The sequence below is a fragment of the Camelus bactrianus genome, chromosome 9 (assembly GCF_048773025.1).
Source record: "Camelus bactrianus isolate YW-2024 breed Bactrian camel chromosome 9, ASM4877302v1, whole genome shotgun sequence".
NCBI classification, from domain to species: domain Eukaryota; kingdom Metazoa; phylum Chordata; class Mammalia; order Artiodactyla; family Camelidae; genus Camelus; species Camelus bactrianus.
Window position 1 is genome coordinate 49,129,842 of NC_133547.1, and position 21,992 is coordinate 49,151,833.

The window sequence follows — 21,992 nt, forward strand, 5'->3', positions numbered from 1 at the left end:
AGGTCAATCCAAATAAAAATGTAAATGGTGGGAGGGTATAGCTCAAGTGGTAGAGAGCATGCCTCGTATACATAAGGTCCTGGGTTCAATCCACAGTACCTCCTCTAAATATAAATAAACCTAATTACCTCCTCCTCCCAAAAACAAATAAACAAAAGTAAATACGAGTTCTTTGTACTATTTTATTTTTGCAACCTTTGTAAATTTGAAATGATTTCCAAGTAGAGCTGTTTTTTTTTTAAAGCTAACGTGACAAAAGTTTTCAGGAAAATTTTTACCTTCTCCTTCTATGTGTATGAGATATTCTTCCTCTAGAGAATTAATAAATATAATTTAAAGTCTGTTTTTAAAGAAAAAACATTGTAGACATTTGGGTAAACAGATGAAAATGATTCTGTGCCTTATTTCAGACTTTACAATTTGGTAGAGAATATGCCACTGGCCACATGAATTAGTTTGTCCTGCAGGAGCAGAGTGAGCTGAAACCCAGGACAGTGATGCTGGAGTGGGAAACAGAACGGGAATTAAGTGCCTTCTTCTTGCAGCACTTGCCAAGACTAGTGAGGGCACAGCACACACAGGCACACAGTAGTGGGCACTGGGAAGCTAAAACACAAGGTGTCTGAGGGCCTCTGTGGGCCATGCCGCCTCACAGAAACGTGTACACAGTCAGTAACAGCTTTACCGCCCCCATTTGGTCCCCATACCAAATACTGGGAGTCAAACCTGGAAATTCTCCAAGGTTTTAAGCAATAATGGAGTGAATAGGAGGAACAAGAAATCAACCACAAACACTCCTCTCCCAGCTGCTGTGACACCTGCAGAGAAGACGCACTACAGGGCCTTCCACCGCCCCACTCCCCTCTCAGGCTGTTCCTTCACCACTAGAACAAAGCTCGGTTTCCCCTCCTTTCTGATCGACCCCAGCTGGGGCTCTAAGAACTCCCACTGTTCATGTTTATTTTCTGATCCTTTCTAGAGAAGACATGAAAAATATACACACACAAGAAACACATCAGGAAAGCGGGGTAGGCCACAAGACAGGATGGAAACAGGACACTTCACTGAAGCATAGCCCAGGTGCAGTCACTCCAGGTTTCACCTTCTGGAGATGGGAGGTCTCGGTCCTGGAGGGCCCAGGGCCGCACAGCGTGGGGAAGGGGCAGGCAAAACTAGAAATAGCAGCGTTTGTGCTAAAGAAAGCAAAGACACAGTCTCAGTCCAAGGAAGGTAAAGGGAAGGCAGACCACATGGCCTGCAGATCACCACGGATATGATGAAGTCAAGGGAACACAACTGTCTGCAGAGAGAGAACTGGGACCGGCACTAGGGGGCGCTGGAGCACTGCACGCCAGGCCTTCAGGCCAACTTCCACAGCTTGGTCTCCAGAAACACCAATTATTACACAGGGTGCCACCAAATCAACCTCCTTTGCCTTAAAAGGCTCATGGAAACGGGAGATCAGAATCCAAGGTAAAAAGTCACGACCCAGAGGCAGTGATCAGTGCACACCGTGCACAGGCCGTGCACTCCCTGGCTCAGCCACCTGAGAAAAAGTGTCCCCAGCACTGGCCTGGGCACCAGGCTAGCCCCGCAGGGTTAAATGAGGGAACCAAGCACAGCGACCAGAGACTGAGGAAAAGCACAAAGTTCCCTCCCTCGTTTCTCAATCCAGGAGACTTAACTTGGGAGATACAAGGAAACGCTGAGGACAAATAAACTGTTTCCAGTGGTAAAAGCCTTAATTTCATCTCAAAAACGAGGGTGTGCCAGACTAAACCACCTCCAAAGTTCCTCCCAGCTCCAACAGGACCTCCTGGACCTAATCAGGACCGTGCATGAAACTGGGGTTCGGAAATGCTCTCAGACCAACACTGGCTACCAGGTGGATGGACCTGACACATCATGCTGAGAGGTGTCTGACTCAAAGGGCCACCTGCTGTACGATTCATGTGAAACGTCCAGAAGAGGCAAATCCCCAGAGACAGAAAGCAGACTGTGGTTGCCAGGGGCTGGGTGGAGGGGCCTTAGGGGGTCACCACTAATGGATATGGGGTTACTTTTTGGTGTGATGAAATGTTCTAAAATTGACTGTGGTAATAGTTGCACAACTCTATGAATATACTAAAATCCACCAAAATGTACTGCTATTTAAATGGATAAATTTTATTGTATGTTAATAACACCTCAGCAAAATAAATAAGTAAAAAAATGAAAAACAGGTCAGTACTTGCATAAAAAGAAACATTTAAATTTCTTTACTAAATGTTACCGATCAGGGCCCAGAACTTAATGGATGCTAACCAACATCTACTGATGAGTCACTGTGAGCTCTTTGGAGAGTGGTGTGGGTGGTCTGGGGGACACCTGGAGATGACACTGTCCAGTCAATCAACAGCAGGAACTGCACTGATTTAACAATATGTATTGAGCACCAACTATCCACACTGAACTGTGCTAGATGATGAAAATAAACCTTGAATAAGACAGAGGGTTTGGGATATGATGACATTTACAGTTTTGTCACAGTGCAAGCGGACTGCAAGGTGCAAAGAGTATTACAAATGGCAAAAGCAGATAAAGGCTGAGGAAGGCCCATTTCTCCACTGACTAGGTTGCAGCAGAATTCTGCTTACTTTCTTGAGTTCTGAGAAGGGAACAAACAGACAGTTACAAAGCCACTCCAGTGGACAGCATCCCTCCTTAGGAATCAAATGTGGCTTCCTGTGTTTTGTGTATTTCATTCTGACTATTAAAGTCCTATCAAAAGTTATCCTCTGGCTTTTCCAAGTATGATTTGTTACTAGGTTGGATCTACTTCTCTAAGTGCTTTCATGGAGAGTCTGAGCTAAAACTTGTTTCCACAAACTGCATCTCCAAATTAGAAAACATGATTCATTTAACAGAAATCCACTTTTGCCAACCTTCCAGTCCTACTCTACATCTGAGTTACATTACACAACGTCAATTAAATTTTAACTTGCTTTGCTCTACACTAGCACTAAATAGCAAGATAACAGAGGCAGCCCTCATTATACAGTAACTTGCTATATAGACTTTTTATTACATGGAACAGAGCTGATAACTTCGAGAGTGAATTCAGTGTTATCTGCGACAGCCTTAGTAGAAAGACGTTCAAGATTCCACCAATTTTCATATCCACTACAATCATCTTGGTGCTAATATAAACATTGGTTAAAATTCAAACTATATACTTTAAATGGATGAAACTCACTGCACATGTATTATGCCTCCAGAAAGTCAGTTCTCAAAAAAGACCAGGAACCAAGTTAAATCCATCCTTCCATTGCCTGCACTTAATGCAGTACTTGGTATAGCAGGTGCTCAAGAACTCTGCTGAACAAACAAATTCAGGACAAGGAAGAAGAAAGAAAAAACCCACAACACCCTCACACCATACACAAAAATGAACTCAAAAATGGCTTAAAGACTTAAAACATAAGACAAGACACTATAAACCCCTTAGAAGAAAACAGGCAAAACATTACATGACATAAATCTTAGCAATGTAGTCTTAGGGCAGTCTATCCAGGCAACAGAAATAAAAACCCACAATAAATAAAAGTTCTAGGGGTGAGGAATGATGACCTCTCCATGCACCACAAAAATAGTTAAACTCCCAGGTCGTCAGTGGGCTGACAAAATTCCAACCTAACTGCTCTGATTGGTTTCTATTCTCCTGTTTCTAGTATCACCAGAGATGTGCCAGCCAGCGGCACTATTTTCATTTTTAAATATAAACTTTTAACATAATCAAGATATGACATTTAACTTTTAAAAACAACACTTAATAAACAACAAGGTCCTACTGTATAGCACAGCGAATTACAGTCAATAACCCACAGTGAAAAAGAATATGAAAAAGAATATATATAACTGAATCACTAAGTACACCAGAAACTAACACAACACTGTCAGTCAACTATACTTCAATTTAAAAAAAAAAATAACCAAGACAACTGAATTAAGCTTTGCAGAAAACTTTAATAACAGAATACCTATTTTGACCTAGGAGAAAATCACTCACAATTACCATGTGGTCTCCAAACTAAAGAAAAATCAACTTTCAAAATTTTAAATTTTGAAGGAAAAAAAAGTCAAAACAACCATGGGTGTGCATCAGGGTAGGTCAACCTTTTAAAAGTCTGTTTTTATTCCCAAACCCTACCATCCCCGACCACCAAATAAGCTACCTGTGTCCAATGTGAAAGTGGCATTCCCCTACTCTTTCTTGCCCCTCTCTTTTCTGCTTAAATTTCTTTTTAAAAAACGTATTTCACCAAGAACTACCTTTTTGCAGTCAGATTCACTTTTCTGTCAGAGATGTGGCTCATGTTTCAGTGGACAAAAATTTCTTTCCTTTAAACTTGAGGCACAATAAGATTAAGAAGACTGACGACACCAAGCGCTGGTGAGGACACAGAAGGGGCTTCTCACACACTCATGGTGCAGACATGAAAGGATACCACTTTGGGAAAGCCTGGCAGCTTCTTACAAAATAAAACACGTACCAACCACATGACAGAATAATTCTACTTCTAGGTATTTTAACCATAAGAGATGAAAACATGTTCACACAAAGACTTGTACATGCATGGAGTCAGCAGCTTCATTCATGACAGTCAAACACTAGAACAACAAATATACATTAAGAGGTAAAGAGATCAACTGTGGTCCAACCATACACTGGACGATTATTCAGCAATGAAAAGGAAGGAACTCTTACAACATGGACAAATCTCAAAAATATTTTGCTGAGTGAAAGAAGCCAGACAGAAGAGTACTCTCTATATAATTCCACATATAGAAAATTCCAGAAAAGGGGAACTTAGCCTATAGTGACAGAAAGCAGATTAGTAATTGCCTGGGTAAGAGGTGGGGACAGAGAGCAAAAGGGGCCGGAGGGAATAGAAACGTTCTGTATCTTGATTGTGGTGGCAGTTACCCTGGTGGATACATTTGTCAAAACTCAAACTGCAAACTTAAAATTGGTATATTTATTGTATTAAATTATACCTCGACATGTTTTTTTCTTAACAGATGCACATCTATAAAGAAGGTGGATGAGGCAGGTATTTTTAAACAGCTCTTGAAGATCAAGGACCATAGTACTGATCTTTCATTTACCTACGCAGAATTCTTAAATACACTATAAACATTCATACACTGGGAATGAACCTCTTCTTTTTTAATTTTTTTTAAGATTTCATGTCCTTTGGTTCAAAGAATCTAACTAGTGGTACATAACACCACCTAAACTAGTGTGTACGTTACTTGTATTCTGCTGCCTGTTACCACTGTAAGGGTGCCCACCCTTCCTACTTTAAGCCTCCAACCCATCATCACCCAATCATCACCTCAGATTGCTCATGCCTGGCTTGGCCTTTATAACTGCCTAAATCCCCTGACCACCCACTCAAAACCCACACTACACACAGACAATTACTGCCAACAACGCTGAATCAAAACTCCAGTGTTGCATTAAACAGAGTGCTACATGAGCAGAAACTTGTAAATGCATCTGTTCTACAGGATTTTTCACTTAATGAAATATGCTGGAACCAAACCAATAAAAGCTTGGCTACTGAAGGCCACCTGCCAGAAAGGAAAGTACATCACTAAACCAGAGCTTCATGTGAAAAGATATTCAGGAAAAAAGAAGTGTGACTATATAAATTATTTTCTTCTAATCTACTGTTCACGGCCAATCAATTGTCTCTTTAAACACTTCAGAAAATCCAGAGCTGCCTAAGAAAAAGTACTGATGTTAGCTGTTACACTCACCCCTCTCCTTTCAATTTTAAGGAAGAAGTACATAGGATGCTCTCTTTAATAAATTGCTTTGGTTGTTCATGAAAAAGTTACTTAGAAGAGTTGGCTGAAGCAGTAAAAGCTGCAAAATTATTATCTGCTGAAAATAAAAGAATGCAGAAACGGGTGCTGATAGCTTAAGGGTCTGCCAAGTCCACTGTTTACTTTCTCAGTTTAACCTCCCCTAATGATCTGTTGAAAAATAGTCTCCAAAGATTGTAATTATGGAGGTACAGTTTACTCTACCAGCCAAAATAATAGACTGCACTCCATTCTTGAATTATATATGTAAGATCACTGTTACGACTAAAAATCTTTTATTAGAAAAAGGAAACTCAAGACTTTGGTCAGGACTTGAGTAGCCTGGAAAAGAGATTTTTTTCTTCCTCCCCATCAACTCACAATACTCTGTTTTTCACAAAAAGCAGAAAACCAACCCCTGGTGGGGCTCCCCTAGCAGGGGAACAAGACCAGCTGTGCAGGACAAAGGCCCAAGGCAGTGCTTCTCCGCCCTGGCTACCCCTCAGAATCGCCTGAGGACCTTTATCCACAACTCTGGGTTCGGTGGTGGGAGGCAGGCTTCAATCAGTGTTTTAAACACTTGCTGTGTAAATGTGATGTGCAGCCAGAGTTCAGAATCACTGCACAGGGGCACTCCCATGACACAAGAAAAAGCTCTACCACTCTGGGCAATTCAGGGTGGGAGGAACTAAGCCAACAACTGGAGGGAGGGCAAGCAGAGCTACTTCCACACTCAGTTACATCCCCAAACCAGACAGAAGAATCTATAAGACAATGTGAGATCATTCTTCACCTCCTAAGAGGATCCAGTCTTTAATGAACAACCTCCAGAGCAGATGTTTTTAAAATAGGAACTCTTCTAGTGCTTTTACTGATCATTAACAACTTAAAGGCAGACAACAAAGTTAAACGTGAATCAGAAGAAAACCTATAATGCAACTAAACCAAAAATAATTTGACTGAAAATTTCAATTCAATGCAACTTTTCAGAAACCTTTTCTCCAAAGATGCTTGTTTGTAACTGAACTCATTTCCCATTTGTCCTTTTGACTCAATGAAATCTTTCACCTCCAACATTCTGCTTTTTCAAAAATAACCTTCCAGTCCAAACCAAGATCATTTTACATCCTTAAGCTCGTCAATAGCTCTATCAAGCATCTGATTAATAACAAGACCACACACACACACACACACACACACTTTTCATAATAATCTTTTCTTCAGTGGCCTGTAAGACTCAATTCTATCTCTGTAACCATTCTCTCTCAATCTCTCTCTTCTGGGCTGGCAACCTGGATATTTTCCTCTAAGAAGTTCACCTACTCTCACAGTTTCAACTATGTTAATGAATTACAAACTCACATCTTCAACTTGGATTGCTCAGTTATATTCCAGTTCCATATCAGGCTGCCAACTCTTAAGCACTTTCACTGTTACGTTTCAGTTTAACTTTAAAATCAAAAGGCCATTATTCATTATTTTCTCAAAACTACCTTCTACACTTATGCCAATAGCAAACTTCATGGTTCTTCCAAGTTCCTGGGTGAGAAACTTCGAAGATTATCTTGAATTATATACCTAAATTCCTGGGATGATGTCAACAAAATATATTTTTTGAATGTATTTGGTGAAAACAGTAGCAACTGCATGAACTGAAAGAAGCAATCTAAGTGATGCATACTGACATCCCATACAACCGAGATCCAGAGAACGGGATTTCAATGAATCAAATACAGGAGTAGCACTTTTCTGAATATACATAATACCTCAATACGACTACTAAAAAAAATGTGACTCATCTTCTCTTCAATCCTAGTGTTATTATCCAGCCCAAGCCCTGATGACCCTCTCCATGCCAGGAAATCTGCAATAACCAAAATGAGACTTCAGCCTCTCTACACCTAATAACATGAGTGGCACATAAGAGACCCTCAAATGTTAACAGAATGGCCAATAGTTCGAAAACAAAGACTGTCACCCAAACTAAACATATTTTTATTGAGCACCAGTGGCAAAGAAGATATAAAAAAAGGTATTTTAAATATTTAAGCAATGTTTACTGCCTTCAAAGAAACTGAGGGTGGGGGAGGGGTGGCCAAATATCTAACACATATTGAATGACTATCACTGGTTAAGCGCTGCACTAAACGCATTTAATATACAGATCTCATTTGTCACATTTCTAAAAGGCAGTGATTCCTAACCTTTCTTTGGTGGTGGTAGGTTCCCCTTGAGAATGTGATGTTAGCAAGTTTGGCCCACTACCTGAAGCACACACATACACATATTTCTGCACATGATTTCAGGACCTTGCAGACCTCTGACATTCCTAATGTCCTATACTAGCCTGCTCCTCAGTGTGTGGTCCCTAGCCCAGCAGCAAAGGCACAACCCAGGAGCTTATGCAGCTCTCAGGTCCCACCCCATATCTGCTGAAGCCAAATATGCAGCATTTAACAAGATCCCAGCTGACTGTTAGTGTAGTTTAAGTTTGAGAAGCAACTGCTGTATCTCATGTAATCCCAGGGTCCCACTATAAGGTAAATACTGTATCCTTGTGTCTTTCAGTTCTGGATTCTGTCCACTTAAGCACAATACTTAGAATCTAGAAAGCAGCTGTTGACTGAGGGAAAATGAAAAAATTTGAGAAGTTCAGATAAATAACCTTGCCCAAGATCCCATGAACATAAAATAGGAGAGCCAGGACTGGAACCTGAGTCCAAGGCACAGATACGTAAAATTTAAGATTGTAAGATACAGTAAGATACCATCGGACAGTATAGGATGACTTGCCAAGGAGAAAGGATAGCGTCTATCGTCTGAGACCAGGAGGAGACTTGGAAAAGGGGGTGGAGGGTGTTCAGGGTGGGACTGTAAAGGACTTGTGGCCATCCTCCAATGTGTATTCCCTTCCTCTGTTGGGTAGTGGTCACCCAGTTTAGAAGGCTGACACACCCCCACCCGCAGCTCTAGAGGGCAGCCCAGTGAGGCACGCCACCCTCAGAGCCCAGAGCCCAGAGCACTTGGTTCAGGGCGCTGCCAAGAATTCTGGGACACACTCTCCTGCTCTGGCTCGTGTGCTGGGCACAAATGTGAAGCCTGCAACTACTGTAGCCACTGTGCCATCAAGGGGAAACCAGCCTTAGGATAATAGGATACAACACAAATGAAGAGAAACCAGGTCCTCAAAGATGTCACCAAACTGATGAGTCAAATCAACCTTGAAGTATGACCTACCCCCTGAATTTCTAATTCCCTAAGCCAGTAAATCTCTAGTTTATGGTGTAAGCCAGTTAGAGCCGAGCTTTCTTTCACTTGTTATCAAAAGCATCCTAAGACAGAAATGGAGCAAGCAATACAGGAAATAAAAGGTTTGTTCCAAGTTCCACAGCAACAACCAGGGAACTAATATAAAGATCACTCAAAAAGCCAAAAAGCAGGTTAATCTGAAACCCCAGCCCTATTCACTCTGCCCACATAGAATGCCCTCCTTCTTTCTCTCCATTTGCCCAAATCCTCCTCATTCTCAAGGCTACTCATGACCCATCTCCTTCAACTCCTAAATTACCTTGCAGAAGTGAGCATGTGCAACCCCTAGTTCAAGACTTAACTGCACATCTCATAATGTGCCCCAATTGTTCCCTATGCCTTAGTCACCTGCTGAGTCACCTACTACCAACACAGGGCAAGAATGCTTTGGGCACCATCCAGAATATAGCTACATGCATGAGCTAAAATGGTTGGCCTCCATCAAACATGAGCCAGTTTACTGACAAATATTTTATAAAAGATCTTTCTCAATCTTTTTGAAATATTTTATAGTGCAACTTACTTTTGATCAAATTAAGACATAGTTTTAAAATCTACAAACATAAAAAACTTCATGTTTTAATTGTTATTAATTTATGTTATGTAATTATTTTCTTAATATTACTTAGCAAAATATATCTTCCACTCTACCCTCAAATAATCAATGAATTGATTTACCAATGAATGTTCATCTTTCAGTTTACAATGTTATGCTTTAATTACCTCCAGGAAACAAGATAATTCACAATCAGAAACTAAAAACTAGATCCAAAAAACGGCAAACAGCACTGTTTTTATAGTACAAGTAAAACAACCTGCGAATACTCTACAGTACTTAAAAATAACACTGCATTAAACTGTTCAATAATGAAGAGTATTCACAACACAAGAAATGGGGGGAAATACTAAACAACACACAGCATAGTCCTATTTTATTAAAAAAGAAAACGCATTATCACAAATACATTACAACAAAACTGCCAAGCTCCCCACACACCCCATTACGACTGGGCATTCCAAAGCCTTCACTTCCTCTACCTACTACCACACCTGAGGTGAGGCCTCTTGCATTTCTCAACTGGATCACAGCAGGGGCCTAACTGGTCTCTGGGCCCGCAGCCTGACCCTTCAACCTCCAAACCACAGGTGGCCACCACAGTGCTTTCTGTAAAATGCGAGTCTGACTATTTGGGTCCCTAGGAACAGCCTTCAAGACAAAAGGCTCCAGCAGAGCATGCAAGAGCCCCAGGACTGGCGCCCCACTACCTTTCACTCAGCTGCTTTGTGCCCCACAGCCCAGCACTGCAGCTCTCCCTGCATGTCCACGTCCACATGGCATCTCTCCCGGCATCTCTCTGGCCCCTTCTGGCCTGGCTGACTTCTCCTCACAGTACAGAATCCACTTCCAGAGTCTCATCTTTGCAAACTATTTTCCTAACAAACCTGATGACTCACTCATTCTGGATTTTAATAGCTGATTACCCTCTTTCCTATATTCAACTGTGGACTTCCTGAATATACGGACTGTGTTAGAGCTTTCATTAACTTATTCATCAATAAATATTTTGAGCACTTATTATGTTCTAGGCACTGGGAACGTATCAGGAACAAAACAAACACTTGCCCTCATTAAACTTACATTCTAGTAGGGAGAGAGAAAATGAACGAAACCACCATGTTAGGATATTACACATAGGATATGAGGAGGTGGTTAAGTGCTCTGAAGGGAAAACAAGGCTGGGAGGGCGGGGGATGAGGTACTGGAGGCTTCAACTTAGAGAAGGCAGTGGTGGAGGCCTCCCTGAGAGGAGTGGCCCCAGCCAGGGAGCACGCACGCATGTGGACAGATGGCAGGAGTGCGCTGCAGCAGAGGGTCCCAGCTAGGGAGGGCTTGTCTGTATTCATGCTTCTATGCCTGGAGCATAGCTGAGCAGTGGATGCATGATGACACTGGCTGAGACACCTAAGGTAACAGAGGGGAACATAAAAAATAACTGAGGCAAGCCAAGGGAAAAGTGCTGCTTGCACACTCATCCCTGACACACAGTGAGGCTCACCACCGGGGAAGGTGGACAGCTCTGTGGCTATGGCATCTGCTCAGACCAGGTCAGCAAAAAAAGATCATTACTGTGGCCCACTAATGGGCTTGGGAAAGCTACGGTGAAGGCATTTTATTTACATCAGTAACTCTGTCCTCTGATCTGAGGCCTACATTTGTTAAAAAACAGCCCAAAGAATGAAATCAAACAGCTTTTTAGGTGATATACAGGTCAGCCACCTGGAGTCAAGAAACTACACAACAGAGACAAAGAGCCATGAAAACCCTTTGAGGAAGCTCAGAGGTCACCTGCATCCTTAATGCAGAAATGACAATCTATCTGAGTAGCTCCTGGGCAGCCCACCCCTCCTAACTCAGCTCTCATCACTACAAGGTGTCTCTAGCGGGGCAAATCTGGCCCTTGTGGCTCTGCACCGCGGTCCTGCTCTTCATTCCCAGAACTAGAAACACCAAATCCAACAAATCCATGTGCAGTCCCCAAACACCCATCAAAGCCAGAAGCCCTCTATACCCTTCAGCTGCTCCTCGGGAAGTGAACTCACCACCCCAAATGCAGGACAGCCAAGAGCCACACTGGGCTGGGCCACTAGAGGAGAAGCAGACCAATCGTGGCTCCCAACCCCTGGGCTCCCACCTCCGAGCACCTGCCAGACCCCAGTCAGATGACCAGCATCCCTGGGCCAGGAACAGCCCACGTCCCTCCACGCTCTGGGCACTGGCAGGCTGCGGGCTCCATGAAAGGCTGACTGATGTTGGAGGGAAGACTGGGCACCTACACATCACACATCAAAGTCCGTGGGGCCCTCAGAGCTCACCCTGCATGCGACGTATGTGGGAGTTCTTTCTCTTTCCACAGAGAAGTGACAAAGCTAATTCAAAACTACATTTTCTCCCAAAAAGAAATCAGTGGCAAAGAAACAAAATGGCAATGTATTTTACTTTCCGGCCACCTTAAAAAGAAAAAACTTCCTTTGTTCAACATGTGCCACAGGGTGAGAGGCAAACTCTTTCCAAACTGAGCTCTGGCAACTGTGTCCAGGACTAGTCTCTGTTAGGATATTGCTACAGTGTCACTGCGTGTGAAGTTCAAGTTACAGTCAGCTAAGCTTCCAGACAAAAACTGAAGAGAATGCTTTTTGAGTTTTTTTTTTAAGCTATCTCTTATCTCTTTCTCACTGAATAGAACTCTAGTCACAAATGAAAAAGAAAATGTATGCTTCTGGCACTTAATTCACACTGTGTAGTGCGGTAAGGAAAAGGCAACAATTCAGTAAGAACCAAGATGGAGCCAAGAGTGATCATTTTAGCATCTGTTTGTGACCCATTTGTGAAAAACTAGAGACAAGAATTTCCTAAGCTGACAAATCCATGATCAGCAACAAAAAAAAAGCAGCAAGAAACTCTGACAGCAAACTGGATTAATGCTGTGCACACATCCCCAAAGAGATTTTGACCACAATCAGGCTTCAGGATGAATTAAAAAGTCTGTCTAGCTCTGGGACACCAGACGGTCAGAGTTAAAATGAACTGTGGTGGAGTCTGTGCTCCACGTTGTCCATGATGGTCCTATTTTATGATAGAGTGCTCTCGTGGCTTTGGGAAACATATTTGTGCATATACTTTTTTCTGTAATTGTGTTTTGCAACTTACAAACCCCAACACAGGCCCCAGCATACAGCAAGAGGTGGATAAATATTTGCTGAGAGGGAATGAGTCCATCAGTTAGTTACTGAACTCTCATTCTGAAGACCCAATGTGGCAGGTCTTCAAAGTGGCAAAATTTTCAGGCTCCTCTGCTGGTTCTGTTCCCACAATTCAGTCCACTCAGCACTAAAATTAGGTAACATCACCTCTCAGAGGGCCACAAACCTGTGTCTTGCTGTTGTTCATACCTAACTGGTAAAGTTAAAGAATGTTTGTCCAAAACATGACTTGGTTAATCCTATTCAAGGAAAAGGGCTCAGCAGGTTAAGGGCAAAGGTTGCACACAAGGCCATGTAGAGGCTGACACCTGTGCACGGCTGAAGCACCTGAGGGGGGGTGGCACACACTGAGGCACAGATCTGGGGGCCACTGAGGGTCCCCTATTTAGTGTGTCTGGATGGCCAGACACCCAGGGTGCCAGGAGATTCTCATGAGAGAAGACCATGACCAAGGATCACAACTTAAGAATATTATTACATAAAATTATTCCAAGTGTCTAAAATTTACTACAAAAAGTATCAAAGGGAAGCATTTCAAAATATAATAGAAGTCATGAAATATTATGCATTATATATATATATGTATTTTTTAATGGAGGAACCAGGACCTCCAGGATGCTAAGCATGAGCTCTACCACTGAGCTATTATCACCATGTGATATGTTTTTAATATTCCTTTATATTCTAGGAGCATAATCAAGGGACAAATGCGTGTTTTTATAAGTGCCCCCCGCCAAAAAAATAAAGGGACTAATATCCCCAAATGACCTTCCCTAACGGCTCTATCCAATTACCACTAAGGATATTCAGGGGCTATTTGCCCTGCATTAATCCGCCGCAGATATCCCCAAAAGAATGTCCTACTTTTCCCCCCTCAAAGTTTTGGGGTTTAAGATGCTTTCAAGGTGCTGAGGTGAGCAGAGAGCACATTCTCAGATCTGGAGGCGAGCCAGACAAGTGAAACCCTTGCCAACCCACGAAGGGCCCCCATCACTCAGCAATGCAAACACAAAGTCGGACTACCCACCTCCTAAAACCTGTGCTTTCCCACCTACTACAGGATCAAATGCAGGCTGTGGTTGGACCATCCTGACTCATGTCCCAGCACTTCACGCTACACACCCATCAGTCTACCCTGAGTTCCCACATATGCGCAGCCTTGGAGACTCCACTCCTGTGTGTTCTCCTCCTGTACCCTTCTTGTGCTTCTCCGCCCACAGGTTACAGAAGACGTCTTCTTCCCTGCTTCCCTGACGCACTTCCTTTTTCAGTCATCTTACATCTAAATATCTCTTGGATCACACCACTTACCCCCCCCACCTCCACCGCACCCTCCCTAATGAAATGTCCAAGAATCTTGTATCAGATCTCCAGACACCCACTGTGCCCTGCTAGAATCTGTCTGCACAAGGCAGTCAGAGTGTGAGCCCCAAATGCAACCTGACTGTGACGTTTTGTGGTCCAAGCTACATCATGCCCTCTTCCACATTTTCCTCCGGGTAAGGCTACCTGCCTTCCACCTCCATGCTGAGCACAAGACACATGGGATTCCTCTGCATTCTCAGGTGCTCCAGACTCCTTCCAGCCATAGAAACTGTTCCCATCATCTCAGGCTATGTATCTCAGCTAAGACACCAATTTCAGGGAGCCCTTCCTTGACTTCCCCAGGCCACGCCAACAGACTGTGCCTTTCCTTCTGGACAAGTTTCTCCATTTGGAATGACATACACATTACTGAGACTCTCTCACTAGACAGTCAGCTCCCTGGTAAGAGGGACAATGCTTGTTTCTGCTCACCACTCCTCAGTGCCTGGTACACAGCAGCCACTCACTATGTTCTGAATGAAGGAGTGAAAGTTCTTGACTGTTATTCACACTTCTGTTACAGGAATTACCACCCTAAAATCGGATTTACCAGTCAGCCTGTCTCTCTCCCCCACTACTCTGTAAACTGCTAAAGCACAGAAACCCTCCTTTCTGCTCTATATTGCTAATGTCTGGCCACCAAAATTCTTTGTTTGAACAATCACAAAAGATATAAAGTCCTTTATACGTAGTGCTGAATCAAAGTGTCTGGTATCCTACAAATTAATTCCAAAGGAAACAGAATGCCACTCTTGGAAGACCTGATTCTGCATTTTATTAGAAGTGGTGGAATCTAGGGAGAGGGACCTGAGGTGAGGAATAGTTTTTGTTTTTGTTTTGCCATTGCACTACTCTGATATAGCAAAGAGGGAGGAGGAGAAAGCCTGATTTTGGAGAAGACGGGAAAGACACAGGTTCATTACCCAGTTCCCCACTATTCACTAGGGCTGATGACCTAACAATCCCTCCAACTATCCAAAGGTTTCTCCTCTCAGTAATCATCTCAAGTGCAGAGTTGACCGAAAGACAAGAATCTGAATCAGAACTTTTTTTTCACAATATAGAAAATGGACGGCATGGCTGCTATAACCAAGGGGTTGAATGTCTTCAAAATATCATTTCTTAAAAAAAAAGCAAAAAGTTGTTTGGGCATATTAGTCAGAAATGTTTACAGCACTTCCACAGTTCCCAATATACTGGATCCCAGGGAACCAACTGAAGCTCCAAAACATCTGCTCCATTCCCTGGCAAAATGTAAAAATAAGAAAACTTCCTATACTTGAATAGATGCTGCCAATAATTTTAAAAGCAAGATTTGCTCCAAAAAGTTCAGCTTAGTGACTATCTGGTTAGAACAGACTATATTATGATTCAAGGGAAAAACAACAGAGAAAAGCACACAAGACAGACATCAAAATGAGGACTAAGGATCAGAGAGGGAAAGAGTGACTTACACTGTTATTCTAAATACTTCTGTACTATTTTCATCTTTCAGAAATTCCAAGTCTTTATTCTGTACTTAAAATACACACCACAAAAAAATTTAGCAATTAACAATTAGTAACATATTATTAATACCTAGTAGTTAGTAAGACATCAATGTCTTTAAACATTTAAACCTTTATTTCATTCATTCGGCTGTTTCATAAACTTTGAGGAACTACTATGGGGAAGTCACAGTGTGAAACATCATGCCTTTATTAGTTCGATAAAGTAGAAAAGGCAAAGGACAGAAGTCCAAAGACCTGCTTTTAAGTACCTGATCCCTCACTTGGTGGCCATGTGGTTAAGTCACAACCTCTCTGAGTCTCACTTTATTCACCTGTAAAATGGTGACTTTAACAATACTTTACAGAATTATTCTAAGGACCAAAAAAGCCATCACACTTTATACACCATGCAACATTCTCCACATGTTGATTACTGCAATGCTTAGTGTTTTACAACAAATATGTTCTTCCCTGTCCTTCCAGGTCTCAAATACACACATCTTGGCAGCCATCTAAAGGGAATTACTACTTTAAAATATCAAGTTTTTTACGTCAGGCAAGAATCTCCAAAAACTCTAGAATTAAACTTCATTATCAAATTATCTTCCATTTTCCTGCAAGTCCCATCAAAAGAGAAAAGACTGACGTTTTCAGAAAGATTAGGGAGAGTATATATTTTAATGATGAAAGTCAAGAGAGATATTGCTTCACTTCTCTGGAGTTACAATGGTCTAAAACAGAAGAGATACAAGAAAAGGAACACTAGAAATCCTCTTGAGAGTTATACTAAATCAATTCACAAGTTGACTGTTCCTGACTAAATTTAAATGAATATAATAAAATTTTTAAGTGTACTGCTTATATCCAGAGCAAAGGATACTATCATGTTTATGCAAGAACAACTAAACAATGCAGACTGTAACTCATAAGACCAAAAGGCAAATCAAAATTTCCCACTCAGAACCATGTATTAAATGTTCTTGGGCAGTTCTAGTTCACAAGCTCCATGGCTTGCAACAAGGAATTTATACAGATATCCAGCTTTATTCAATATATTTTAAAACATAAAAATGAGTATTTTTGACTGGTACTCACAAGAATGGTAAACTTCTATTTTTGTGAACAGTGAGGAGAGTAAGTTGAGAAAATAGTCCAAAAAGCCATCCCCACCAGTTCCAGTGCAATCAGTGGACTGCAGGTCCGGGGGGTGGGGGTTGGGGGTAGTGCTGATCCTGGGACAACTCTCTTCCCACCCCAGCCAGCGTGTCCACAATAACAGTTCTGTAACACGAACCCCTCTATTTCGTGCAGTCTTAAACGCATGTTTTTTCCTACACTGTTTCTTACAGAAGGTTATACCTGATCTCTAACAATATTCAATTCACATTTCAACATTTTTTTCCATAGTAGCGCCAATGAGAATGTAGTTTGGAGCTGTTATGAATCTTTTCAAGCTTTTATGACTGTTTTGCTCAAAAAGCAAGGGCATGCCAATTTGTCTGTATCTAATACACACAGATGAAAAGAAACATTTCTTCATAAAACAAGTACAAATGGGGAGAAAAAACTGTACTTCTACTAAAGAAAGGGAAGGAGGGAGGGAGGTAGCTAGATGTAAAAATCAGGTACCAAAAGCACAAGAGCGGGGACACGAGCCTTTCTATTAGGAAGTACTTTCATTTCTAAAGCACTAGTTGTGACACTTTTTAAATCAGAGTGTAAGCTTAAGAGATGGCCCCTGAGCTGATATCAGAAAAATAAATTAAGAATTGACCTGAAGAATGGCAACCAATAAAGCTTCAGACAAGCCCACCAGGGAGGCCCCGGAGCAGCCCCCCTCCAACCCGGCGCAGGCACTGCACTAGCACTCTCCAGGAATACTGACATCTCACAACTCTCAAGTAAGCCAGAAAGGGCAAGTACAGGAAGATACACTTTAATCCTCCCTCCCCCTGCATCAAACCACACTTCCACCTCTACACCTCACCTCCCCAGTTCCCAGGAGAGTGCAACCAGGGCACATTTCAAGACAGAGAGCAGAATGGAGTTACTGGTCGACAGCTTCTGGTTTATCAGGTCTTCTGCTGAAAATGGGGTCATGAAAGAGGAACTTTCAAATAGTCAGAAAGTAGTCCATTCATGAAAAGTCTACATTTTGAAGACTCCACATCTAGGTTTATGACAGATTCTATAATTTCTGATCCTTGAAACAAACTGTACTATAAACCTACCCCATGGGCTACCTTTATTTTGCCTACACTAGTTCTTAATCCAGCCTGCATTGACAGAAATGGTCACAGAAAGACCTATTGGGAGATCACTTCAATAAATAGGAAAACTGCAGTCCAAGCACATGTAAGTCTTTGGAAATGAACATCTACACTGCTGAAGTAGCACTAAAGTGACAAATGACAGTAATCCAGTGGCTCAAGGCCAGTAAATTCCACTGCAAACAGATTTATCTGTTTTGTGCCACAGCGATTCTTGCATGTGTGGCAGTAAATAGAAATGTAACAGCCTAATTACAAATTCAAAAGCAAGCGCTTCCTATTAGTCTTCATATTTAGTATATTATCAGTAAGATGTGTCAACAGCCACCTTTAGTGTGCCACTTGAAAAAACTGATCCATTAAAATCAAGTACTTGACTGTCTGAAATTTGAAAACATACAAAAATAGAAAATAAGCTTGATGTAACTAATTCAAGTAGACAATACAACTTTTCTTAGTTACTTGAATATTACATTCTGAGTACCGTACAAAGTAAATGTGCCACTAGGCCTGGCATTAAATAATCATTAAGCTTTGTAATACTTTTCTCCTGTAAGTTTTCCTATGTGAACCACTATTTAAATCACGTCTGTTCCACATAAAAGACTCCTGGAATCGATGTCCTTCCTAACTTTTGCTCTAGAGAGGAACTTAGAATGAGGCGGGTCCACTTATTATTCACTGTAATTTCAGTGCACTGTGATCCCAACAAGACTCCAGAGCACAAGGGCCAGGCCCTGGATACAACTCATCTGCACTGTTGGTCTGTAGAAACTACTGAGGCAATTGTCAACTCACGAACTTGAAATAGCCTATCTAGTCTCAGGACATGTTTCAGTAATTTTTTTTTATGTTTCAGTATTTTGCTGTCACTATGCAAAGGAAAATTTGTATCTCCAAATATCCTGTATTTCAAATAACTTTATTTACTCTAGCTGCTCGTTATGAAAATCCAATAAATAAGTAATTCTTTGGAGAACTACTAATACAGCTGTCAGTTTTAATAAAGATATTCAACCATACAGTAACACTTTGCCATATGCTGTAAATGGCCAAGAAATTCCACAGTGTAAAATGTGGGGGCCACATTATTTCGAGGTAATGAATAGACTGGGGTGAGCCTGCTGCTGAGGACCAGGACAGGGGTAGCCATACAATATCCAAACAGGGTGGAAGAAGCATTACTGTGGGGATTTCACTATGAGCGAATGCAAAGATCACAAAAATTTCCTCTAGTTTTAGGCAGAATTGGTCAGTTCAAATTAATTATCCCAAATCATTTCATCAGTTCCCTCATGACAACAAATATTCATTAATTAGAGATGTACTTTCACTTCAATTGTCAAAGTTCATCATTTGTGTTTGTTAAAATGTGTTGAAAGCTATTGGCATCAGAAATGTTCCCAAGGTTTGCACTGTTTCATGTCAATCAGGGAAGGGGGTTCAAGCAACAGGATGAAAATAGGATATAATCTATATAAATGTTTTAAATTGTAACCTTTAACAACTCAATTTTAAATCAGGACGCTCATTAATGTGCAGTTGTCATTCCCAGTAGTAAACAAGTAATATGCATATCATGGTGCCTAGCACAGGGTACGCACTCAATATTTTTGCTGAATTACTGAATGGCCATTAAAGCGGCAGGACTCTTAGGACAGCAGATAACTAAATAAAACGAAGTTACTGAAATGTTCAGCGGGGGGTGAGGACGAGTTAGGTATAGCTCAGCGGTATAGTGTGTGTTTAGCATGTGTGAGGTCCTGGGTTCAATCCCCAGTACCTCCATTAAAAAAAAAAATCTAAAATGCTCAGCCTGACTCACGCAGGATCCAATCATTAAATTCCATCGCAGATGATTTTCTTTCTTGTTTTCATTACTACTCTTTTAAAAAGAAAATCATGAGAAATCATACTATTTCCTTGTCTACCTTCTCCATGCTAGAACTTAAAAGCATTTAAATCAGACTTAAAAACAAACCCAAAGTGTTGCTAACATTTATGTTCAGCTTACTTTTGCCACTCCAATTTTCTAAAAACGTGTATAGGCAATACCGCTTCATGAAACATAAATACTGGCACAATGAAAGCAAATGAAATTACAACTAAGTTTACGTATTACCACCATTCAATCATTAACATTTCAATCAATTTTGCACTGCGATAGGTGTTTTTAATAATGGAAGTGAATTATGCCTAAACAAGCCTTCCTCATTTCAAAATCACTATAAATACTATACTACCCATTAGTTTACAATGAACTTTGTACCTATTTTGTAGTTACTTATATTAATATTTCAGTTGAGAAAAAGGCAAATACCAAATCTCCTAAGGAAAAAAGTTTTTGAATTACACATTTGTAAAACTGATTCAACAACTACTAAGCCCCTTTCTGGTGCAAAGAACTATTCTAAAATACTTTAAAGAGTAGCTGTACAAGTGAACAGAAAAGTTAAACGGGGGAAGTTGTAAAGCAAACTGAAGTACCAAAAATTTAACAGAACTGCAGCTTCCAGGAAGACCTAATTTTTTTAAAAAAGTTTTTCCGCTTTAAATTCCACAACACTCATTAATCACAAGTTATTAAAATCGACTCCATTTCCAAAAGGGCAACAAAAACCAATTGCTTATAAAGGGTTATGATTTACTGGTCACCAGTTTTCCAATAGCTACTTTGTTTCATTTTTCCATTTTTAATACAAAAGCACACTATATATAGAGGTTAGAAGTCCACAAGTCAGCGGTCTACAGCAGGCAGGCCTGACAAATAATACCACACGCCGATTTTTATCCAGAGTAACTGTATCTGAGTGGGGAAAGTTCAACTCTACACGTGTATCCCATTAAAAGCGAAAGGTACATTTTATTCTTTCTTTCCTTTACGGATTATAAACGGCCCCTAAGCGTGAGATAACTGCTCTGACATAGTGCGTTAGTAGTGTCAGCCGGGTTAAGATGGATTTGTGCAAAAGATGTCACTCAAATGCAAGTATAAGTACGGTCCTGGAGAGTTATTTCGTGTTTTCTTTGCAACAGTAACCTTAGGCTGCTTCTTAGTGACTTGAATCTTTAAAAGCTACAAGCTCCCGCTCGCCCCCCTCCCCCCGCAACGTCCTGACCCGCTGTCAATCAAGCTGCGAAAGCAACCTTTGGGAGCATGGGGAAAGCGAGGCACCCCCAAATCTTGGTGGCTTGTTCCGGACAGAGAGGGAGCTGGGTGCTTGGAAAGCTTTGCCGCCCCGAGGGCCTCCCGAAATCCCCAGGCTGCCTCTCGGAGCGACAAGGGCCCCGTTTACACCGCAGGCTCGCCCCGCGGTCCAGCCCCGAGGTTAACCCCTTCGCTCCCCTCAAGCCCTCTCCGGCCGGCCCGGGCGCCCCCACTCCGCGGCTCCACCGAGGCGGGGGCCCGACGGGATCCGGCGCGGGGCGGGTCGGGCTGCGGGAGGCCGAAGCGCGGAGGCGGCGGGAGGCTCGGGGCCTAGTCCCAGGCAGCGTGTCCCGGCGCCCTCCCCCACTCCCACACGCTCGCTCCGGGCCAGGGTGCGGGCACCCGCCCGCCCCGGCGCCCGCCCAGCCGCAGTTCGGTGCCCCTTCCCGCCGAGGGCGCTGGCCGACAACTACCTGCGGGTTGCGGAGGGCCATGGCGGCCCGTTTCAATGAGCCTCGGCGCTCGTCCGACTCCTCACGCTGCTTCCCCCGCCGCCGCCATCTTCTCGCCCGCACATACACACTCGCATCGGCCGCCGCGCCTGCGCACGGGCAGCGCACCGCGGGGCGCGAGGAGGCCAGGCGCGCCGGGCGCGCGCTGCGCATGCGCGACCGACAGGTGGGCGTGCGCGGCGGGAGCCCGCCGGAGGTGGATTCGTAGTCCGCGCCCCTCGGCGGATGCGGGCCCACTGGGGACCCCGGCCACCCGGGCCTGGCTGAGGCGCCGGAAGCGGAC

At 42.5% G+C, this 21,992-nt stretch overlaps 1 protein-coding gene across 1 annotated transcript in view; it reads right to left on the reverse strand.

The window, feature by feature from the left end:
* Positions 1-21,834, reverse strand: part of USP10 (ubiquitin specific peptidase 10) — a 66,777-nt gene extending 44,943 nt beyond the window's left edge. Inside the window, exon 1 of the mRNA XM_074370328.1 lies at positions 21,671-21,834. Coding sequence (XP_074226429.1) covers positions 21,671-21,691 — 21 coding nt within the window. The 5' untranslated portion in view covers positions 21,692-21,834. The remainder of the gene's footprint in view (positions 1-21,670) is intronic.
* Positions 21,835-21,992: the final 158 nt, after the last annotated feature.